Raw genomic sequence first — 9,624 nt, 5'->3', positions numbered from 1 at the left:
CACTGAATAACAACCTGGCAACTTCGCTGGCCGATGGCTCCACGAAGATGGATTGAGGTAACCGGTAATGTGGGCGGTTTGTTTCCGGTCTCGATCAACTTGGACCAAACTTCTTCGGAAATACAGCTGACTTCACTTCCGGTGTCCAAAAGCGCGGTGACTGATTGTTGTTGAGAGATTTGGATCTTAATCTCCGGCACGACCCTTTGTATGTTGTTGTTACCTGCGGCAGCGGATTTAATTATAGAAAAAACATTTAACTTAACCTGGGATGCTCGCGGTCGAGCATCGTTTTCCCCTTCTGTTGACTGTGACGAAGTTGAACGTTTACGTTTCTCTCCCGTCCTCAATTGTTGGTTCCTGCTGTCGCTTTGTGGGCCGTGCTGCTGGCCGGAGTACTTTAGGCCCCGTCCTGTACTCCGCCCCCGTTTCCCGAATTCTTGGAGTTTCGTGATGTTTCACCCTGCGCTCTCGAACTTGTGTTGTTGCGGTTGTCGTTGGGGTTGTTTTTGCGCCAGTGATTGTTGCTGTTGTTTCCGTTGTTATTGTGCCAACGGTTGTTGCTGGTGCTGGGTTGGTTGTTGCGCCATTGTTGTTCGTCACTTGAGCGTTTTGGGAAACCATTTCCACGATTTGCAGGAGCCGCAGGACGAGTTACTTCGTGGCGGTCAATGTTTGGCCGCGGGCGCTTTGGCTCGTTACGCCGCTGGTGGTCTGTTGCGCGGGGTCGTTCCCTGGGAGCGATGTTGGTTTTCTCTCCCGGATTTTGTCCCGGAATTTCTTGAGCTGCCAGGAATTCGGCGGCATCCGTGGTGGTACAGATTTTCTCTAATACCCACAACGACTGTATTCTTTCGGGGAAGTGACGCAGTAATTCATCCAGCAACACTTCCTCCGATAAAGGTGTTGTTAACATGTTCGCCATGTCGACGTAATAAGCAAAATGCGACAGCATCGTGCCCCTGGTTTCGTCATAGCGGCCTGTAGCGATTTGAAATCTGATGTCCCGTTGACGCTTGGCCGACCAGTAGGTCCGGAGAAAGTCCCGTCGAAAGTCCTCGTAACCACGCCACTTCTTCTGGAATATTCCCGTCCAATGTTTGGCATTGCCTTTCAAGCAATCCATGGCGACTCCCAAAAGACGCTGCGAGTCGAGCCCGAAAAAACGTCCATATTCTTCAATGGCTCGTAAGAATTTCACCGGATTTTGCCTTTTCAGGCCTTCGAAAGATGGTCGTTCAGGAGCTGGAAGTGGGCGATCCAGCAAGCTCCGGAGTACTCCGGAAATTGCGGCCACATTGTCTGTTGTGATTGGCATAGGTGGTGAGGCCATCACTGCTCCCGAAGTCGCTGATGTGGTCGAACTTCCCGGCTCTTGCACAAGAGGGCTCGCAAGAGGGGCTGGTTCCGGAGCTACCGGAATTTCCGGGTCGGGTTCTGGCGAAGTCGTCCCGTCGCTAGGTAGTGGAGTGACTTGCCAACCATCGACATCAGCGGCGGCGCTGGTACTTGGACGTACCTGAAGGATGGCTTGCGGTCTTTGAACCGCTGTCGACGTCGATGGCGCCGCGAAGTTTGGCACATTCCTTGGTTGTTGGGAGTTTAACCAACGAACGAACCACGTCGGCATTTCTTGCGGTGGGGCTCCGGCGTTTCCGGTGTTCCTGTTGTTTTCCATGTCGACAACCTTCAATCTCGGGTATCGAACGATCAAATAAATTGGAGTCCTAGAAATTTTAATAACACAGCAGTATCTTATTTACGGCAATTTTCCCCTCGGAAATGACACTTTATGACTTTGAATCCTGGTCACGGCACCAATAAAAATGTAGTGAGACTGTGATTGATGATGGTTGATCGATGTTTAAATGATTTACAACTTATTTTAATTGATTTATTTAATTAATCTTGAATTTTACTTTTGTTTTCTTTTTTTGAAATGGTTTGGCTCGTCTAGTTAATTGATACGCTACATGATCATTTCACTTACCTACGTTGTGTTGTTTTGATGTACGAAGTCACTCTTATAATGATATCGTAATTTGATCTTAATTCTTATCAGAAAGGGTTCCGGATTTATCCGTAACGCAAGTCCGGATTCAAAGTAGTGTCAAAACGCATGGGAGAAGAAATTTAAACCACAAGTTTCCTCCAAAGTTATTTATTACAAGAATAATGAATATTCCGTTGGATGGATTACAATAATCAATGGTTATGAAAGTTTGATCAAATTTGGCCAATTGTTATTTGTTTTTGTATAGTAATGTCGTCAAAACATATCTCAGAGTCGTAACCACAATTCGTTTGAAATTCCAAGTAAATAGTTTCGAAGTTGCTGAGTGATACGAAAAAGTTTTATTGATATGATATGACGTTAATATTTAACATGAATTAATTTAATTCGATAATGTCCAAATAAATTAACCTACGTTTCAGATGATATTGCTCGAACTCATAGGATCCAGGCAATTGACAACGCGTTTCTAAATTACTTGTACCAAAGGCGGATTATAACATGCTCGCGGAATCTTTGATACGTGCATCGCATTGAATTTTGCGCCCTAGTGCCGAAATTCCGTCTCCGGTAAAAGTCAGGTGATCAACACCTAGAATGAATTACGAATAAAACCCGGACATACAAGCTTTTACAAATCAATCTGAATAAATGTAGAAGTAATTTCTCTCTAAAGTTTTCCGTCCACGAGCTTTGACAAAGACTTGTGCAGAACTTTGCCATGTCGCGATATCAGTTTATTACAGATAATCACGGATGATTATGTCTGCTCGATCGTCCGTAGTAGCCTGCAAGTACGTGGAAGTACTTGCCGTTGGGACGGGAATTACAACGTCCATTCTAAGTACAACGGGCGGAAACTACGACCTGCCACCGCGTCTTAGACCTTGTTAAAGTTGGGGAAGAGCGTCCCCGGGGACTACGACTCTTCCCATGAAGATGGCCAACTCACGAGCCTGTAATTTCTGATCTGGACGCAAAAGAGAAACACTCTTTTGCTTTATCGCCTAACGCGTTGCGGAAGAGAAATCGTTCTACTCTAAACCTATCCTTAACTAGCAACAAATCCTTCTATTTCGTAATATTTTGGTGTATGCAACCTTAAATTATCTGTGTACAACAGTTTGAATAGCACCGTGGGTTTTGGATTTAGACTTTTGTTGTAGTTGAATATTTGTTTGATGCCGTTTCACTCAAATTTGTCGTAACAGATTTAGAAGTTAGAAGCAAAGAATATAAAGAACTTTTAATATTGTAATTTAAAGGTGGGATGGTTGAATTGAAAAATATGAAATTGTTTGTTGCGAGTTATTTTAAGTTGAAAATGATTTATTTAAAATTTATATAGCTGACGTAGTACGAAGCACAAGAATTTAAATAATTACTGGTCTTTTCGGCATTTCCGATGCTTAATAACTTGGTGGTTACGAGAGAATTTATGAAATGAATGATAATGATCACTATTTCGAAATGACTTAAATGATTTAATATTATAATATTAAATGAATAAAAAATTAATTAATCCTTTTGAGGGCCTACCTAGAAATTTTAATCCTCCTAACGCAGGGGGTTAGCTGCTTCCCAGGTGTTGTAGTTCGCAGCACTACCTAATCGAACGAACACTAAACTTGTCTCGTTTTTAACTTACTCACTAATCACTAACGCTATCACTTAATTCAAGAATTTAAATTAATTTAATTTAAAATTACGCTTAAATGCACTTAGTACAATTTAGACGCACTAAAAGGTAAACGAAGATGTTTTTAAATTTATAAAAATTTAAAGGGCAACACGACAATCGACTACCTCGAAAGACCGTCAAAAATCGAATCCCTCCTAAAGTCAAGGGCTCATCTTGCGTAAGCTACACTAACTCGCTTACCCCACTACCCTTGTTAAGTAGTTTCCACATATGCGAAATTTTGCAAATTTGACTCTTATGATGTCTTGGCATTTGATCAAACCTTGTTTAACTTTCTAAATATTATTATTAATTAACAGCTGGGGTGTTTTCCGATTAACAATTTCATTATAATTAAACATTAAATTTGGTAATCGTCGATCTGAACTGAATACAATACAAGAACGCTATGGAATTTCCCCAAATATCCTGAAAGAGAAATTAAACTCCAAAATTGGTTGTTGTCAGGTCTGAAGTTGTTTTTGGGAACACAATGAAATGAATTTTGTGTAACAACAAATTTTGTTTGTTTAAATAACACAGAAAATATAAGGAAGAACCCCGTGAGGAAACTGTAATTTTGGTCGTACTACCCCTTGTTAGATGTCGCCCCCAGTACTACACCGGTACTATTTTAACATTTCCGCGTTTTTCTCCAATTTCCTTAGGGATTTTCCTGTCTACTTTCCTCTTAGGATTATGTTAGTAACGGGCAGCAATCGTGTCATGCAATTTTTTTGCTTACAATAATTTAATTAAATAGAATGATTTATACATCCGAATTTCGACGGCTGCGCCTTAAATATTAGGGTTAAATTTTACATCAAAATGTTCAGAAAAATTTCGCGTGTTTTTCTAAACTACTGGTTTCGTGATCTGATGTTGATTTAACAAAGAAAACGTTAATTTCGCTGCAATTTCTTATAAGGAATGCACATGTGTGCTTGTAATTTGATATTCTTTTAAAAAGCTCTGTTCTGTAACGAATTTGTCAACACCCCCTATTCAAGCGGCACTTGACCAACGTCGTTTTGGCTATACTAATCTAGTTAACAGACATGAATTTCAATCGACCAATTCGTTCTTGAAGTTTTGCAACAATTTGTTAACAATTACGCCGAATAAAATAAATTATTCAATTTTATTTGATGACTGGAGTACACTGCATAAAGACTCAACTTTTTGGTACGAAACGTTACGGGAATTTTTGAATAAGATGAAATTTTGATTCTTTCTCGAGTTGTTTACTGATCATCAACGTGCCTTAAATTGGCTCATAAATTCCTTTCTTTTTGAAACGTGACTAATTAATTTCTAAACAAAATTTTGGATTTAATTTTAGGTTTATCAATAAATTTTGGCTATTTTAAACGAAAGTAAATTAATTATGCTTTTGTGAGAACATCATTGGATTAGCTGGGCGACTGTGGTGCAGAGCCAGGCCGTCGCCAACCCCCATATCTTTGCATATCCACTTGTTAAAACACATGGCCTTTCGACCACCCAATTTGGCGATTTATAACGTTTTTAACAGTTCTTGGAAAGTTTCGTGGGAACGATAATTTTCTAAACATTTTAATGCTAACAAAGGAATAAATAAGTTAAATTAAAATTTGTTGCAACTTTTGAATTGAAGTTGAATTAATATTGTCAAAGAACTAAACGTTTAAACTGACTCCGAATATTTTGCGCTGGTTAATAAAATAAAATTTTAAATACCGCGATCATCACAGTACTAAATATTGCATTAATTTTCTTTCCACTAGGAACACCCAAACTTGTGATAGATCTTCCATTATAACCGTTTTTAACAACGAAATTAGGAAAATCAATAATATAATATAAGTTGTTTGTTGTTAACAAAATAGTTCCATCTGGTCTCTGATAAATTTGTGATATTTCTTGAAAATTATCTGGTAAAAAAGTTAAATAATCTGTAATTAATTTTGGTTTATTATCATAGCTCATGTCTTTTAAATTAACAATCCAGACATATTTCTTGTAGAAAATATATAATTTATGATTTGCTATTAAAAATGTGTTAATAGTTTCACTTAAGCTGCATAAATCAGGTAATGAATCAGTCTTTCTAGGAGTCAAAGTAATAGGTTTTTTAGTTGTGGTAGATGTAGTAGTTGTGGTAGTTGTAGTTGGTATTGATTCATATTTTGACCGTTCAGGTATTCCGTATAAATATTGAATTGCCCACATATCGTCTCGAGTTAATTTATCAATATCACCTTTATAATACGCGTACATAATTGAATTATTATTGGCAGAGTGCTCAATACCTAATGTATGTCCGATTTCGTGTAATAATACTGTATAAAAATTAGTTTGATCATCAGGTGTATTACTTGATTCACCAAAATACCAATTTTCTGATTTATCAAAATGAATTCCTAGACATTCATCATTATTTGGAAAGAAGCCATGTGCTAAGACATTACCTTTTCCGTCAAAACTGCTAGAACATATTCCTTTTTGACACCGTGAATTATGATTATGTTGAAACAGCGTATTAGAAAATGAAATAAGTATGTCCGGTTTAACACTATTGTACTCGCCTACGGCGCTGGGCTGGCTGTGCCAGTACTCAAACTTTAAATTTGAAACAGATTCCCATTGATCAAAGGCTTTTTGTGCTAATTCTTTCATCTCGTTCGTAGCTAACGAAAAATACCATTTAAGATTTGTTTTATTCCATTTTTGATAATGAACTCTATAAGCTGTTGGATTATCTTTATTTCCACATCTCGGCTGTTTAATCAAATCAAGTGTTTCTTGATTTAATGTTCCATCAACAGGTAAACTGTAATATTCTTGAAATCTAATTAATGCTTCATTTATTTCTATTAATGATTCAGCATTGCCAGGTTTTGTAGATACTGACGCGAAATAGCCAAATTGTTCTAAATAACTCTGAATCTTCGATTCATCGTAAGGCTTTGCTGAACTCTCATCTGAAGTTTTTACAGTAGCGAAAAATAGAAAAAGAATAATATAATATTTCATTTAATAGTGTAAATTTCGCTACGCTCATGAGGTCTCGCCCATTCGTCCGAATTTAAACAAAAATCATCAATTACCGTTTAAGTGGGCTTTTTCTAGGTATTTCTCTCTAGGAAAATAGTTAAAATTACTGACAAATTCCTCTTCACGTAAATTTATTTCTTTTTCGTTTATTTTATCAGCCTTATATAAATGCAATAACTGTCGATAAAATTTATAAACCAACTTATATTCTTCAATTCTTTCTGATATTTTTAACCTCTTATCTAAGATTTCTATTACCCCTGCGCCAAGAGATAAACAAACTAGTGGAGGTAGTGCTAACGATGATAATCCCGATACACTAAATAATAATTTACTAATAGATAATCCGATTCCAATTTTATAAAAATATAAGTAACTTTTTCTGTATACATACAAGCGTTTTTGTAGATATGTTTCCATTTATAACATATAGATAATATATTTTTTTTAATTACGTTCATGATGAATCATATTGAAATAGTAGTTTTCTCATTTAAACGACACGGTATCTGTTTAAAAGAATATAATATATCATAAAAATCTTTGCCTCTGTTGACATTAATTATCACATATATACAGTAATGACCACATAAAACAGAAGAATTCATTTGTAGCTGCGTGCTATTCCACGCAATATTTTTTCCACTACTTAGTAAATATTTTTTAATTTTTTCTGGTGGAGATATTCCAAAACTGTCAAAATATAAAATATTTCTTAAATATGGTTTGTTTATGTAACATACCCAGTGTGAGCCATAACAATTAGAGGGTTGAAAATTAATTATACCTGATTCATCTTTTCTAATTTTTTTTTGTAACATGTCAATTGCAAAAACACCTCGAAAATTTCGCGTAGCTTCATGAGGCAAAGCCGGATTCGTCTTCGACTCATTCATAATATTAGATATTTCTATATTACTTAACCCCTTTTTCCTATCAATTTTATTCCTTGTCCATATGCCTTCGTCGTCTTTTTTTTTATACCATCTCCAAAAGCTTTTTGTGCTAATTTAGTACCAGCATAACCAGCAGCACCTAACCCCAATGCTTTGGCTACAGCTAACGCTGCAGGAATTAAAGCAGGTAAAAATCCACCTATCTGTGTTGGAGAAAATTTTATATTACAATATTTTTTCTTCTCTTTTTTACACTTTTTAATTTCATCAATCTGATTTTCTCTTAATTTAATAGTATTATTAGGTCTTTCTGTTAAATCGAATCTTATATTACAATCTATTCTTTTTTCTTTACAACTTTGGAGTTTCTTTATTTGATTGGGTGATAAATATACTCTATAATCATTCATTGTTTTCGGTTCAGTCATCGTCGTCTTCGACCCACTGGCCTTGCCAGTCATTTATTTAAATTAAAAACCCTCTACTTCATTTCCAAGTAAATCTTTTCATCTATAATATTCATATTTGCAATTCTTTGAGATTCAACTACAGCATATATGTAGTAATTAACATTTTGATAATCTTTTAATGTCCAATTAACTTCTAGTTCAGATGATTTTGTTTTACTAAATAAATTTTCATCATTTTCTCTTGTTACATCAAAAGCAACAACTAAATAAAGGTTACAAAAATCTTTATAGCTAACACACGTGCCTTCATCCAAATCTTTTTTATAATTACATGAAAGGAATGCTGCATACAAGCGTTGTAAATCCCTATTATTCACCTGATATTCATAAGTAGGATGTTGGGTACCATTGATTTTAATATTTATTCTTTCTAAATTCATATTATCAAAAATCATCAGTGACTTGGTAAAATTATCGTTTCGTTCGGCTCTAGAAAACACTATAAAAACTCTAGATATTTTATTTTGATTATTTACAACGCGCCAGTTTCCACTTCCAGAAGACCACAAATTACTACGGTAACAGTTAAGCGCATTCCATCCACAAAGAAAGTTAGATTTGCTAACTAATAATGAAGATAACATTTTTTCAGTTTCTAATGAGGGCTTAACTATTGGGATCCACAAACTAATATCAGATATTTCATAATCATAATTTCCATCAACTTTAGCGTGTAATATATTTTTTACCCTATTTTTACGTAATTCGATACGAATTTTTCCATTCAAAACTTTGTTACAGTCTCGTACAAACCGGAAAATTTTAGATAAAGGTATAAATTTTGTAATAGTTTTTTCATCTTTTGTTAACAACCATCTCTCTAAATATCCTTTATTGGATGCAGAATTATTTGTGATTTTTGAAATAATAGTTTTTATATCAACGTCTAAATCTTTAAATTTTACCGATTTATCTTGCGCCTCATATTTGTATTGAGACGTATCTGCTGAATCTGCTGTGTCTGGATACCAACACAATTGTGATGCTGAAGTATCAGAAACGTCTCCAGAAAATTCAATCAGATTTGAAATTAACGTAGCAACGCCAACATAATTTGTTTCTTCTATTAATACCTCTTCATAGAATAGCCTCACATAGTCAAAATCATTTATCCCATTATTTGATATAGTTGCATAATTATTTGGATTGTTTTTAATTTTAGATTTGACAAAAATATAAGCACCTGATAAATGTTTCCATCCACTTATATTAGTTTCGAGCGTATACTGTTCAAGTTCTTTCACATTGATATTACTTTCTCTTATTTCATTGTAAGTATAACTTTTTGTTGATTCATCGGTTACAGGCATTTCATCAATACGCCATAAATTGTCTACAACGTTTTCCATTTATTTAAATAAATAATGTGATTAATTAATAGATTAATATCCAAATGGTATTGTATCAAAGGTTTCTAGAATAACTCTCTTGTCATAAACAAAACCAAATTCTTTTGTTTCGATTTTATTTAAGAGTTCCTTAGTTTTAGTATCTCTGGTAATTCGATTATATTGTGTACTGATTTTT

General features: G+C 35.3%; 1 protein-coding gene across 2 annotated transcripts in view; it reads right to left on the bottom strand.

Annotated features, from left to right (window-relative positions):
* Positions 1–368: 368 nt before the first annotated feature.
* The window catches only part of LOC107399162 (uncharacterized), a 44,747-nt gene continuing 35,491 nt past the window's right edge, over positions 369–9,624 (bottom strand). The window contains exons 2-3 of one of the 2 annotated variants that reach the window (XM_064359626.1): positions 3,554–3,621; positions 369–1,727 (exon numbers count right to left, since the gene is read on the bottom strand). In XM_064359626.1, coding sequence (XP_064215696.1) covers positions 401–1,678 — 1,278 coding nt within the window. In that variant the 5' untranslated portion in view covers positions 1,679–1,727; positions 3,554–3,621 and the 3' untranslated portion in view covers positions 369–400. The remainder of the gene's footprint in view (positions 1,728–3,553; positions 3,622–9,624) is intronic. The other variant, XM_064359624.1, reaches the window with a different exon arrangement.

The sequence above is a fragment of the Tribolium castaneum genome, chromosome 11 (assembly GCF_031307605.1).
Source record: "Tribolium castaneum strain GA2 chromosome 11, icTriCast1.1, whole genome shotgun sequence".
Lineage (NCBI taxonomy): Eukaryota > Metazoa > Arthropoda > Insecta > Coleoptera > Tenebrionidae > Tribolium > Tribolium castaneum.
The sequence above is the reverse complement of the archived record's forward strand: the minus strand, read 5'-3'. Positions and strand labels throughout refer to the sequence as shown.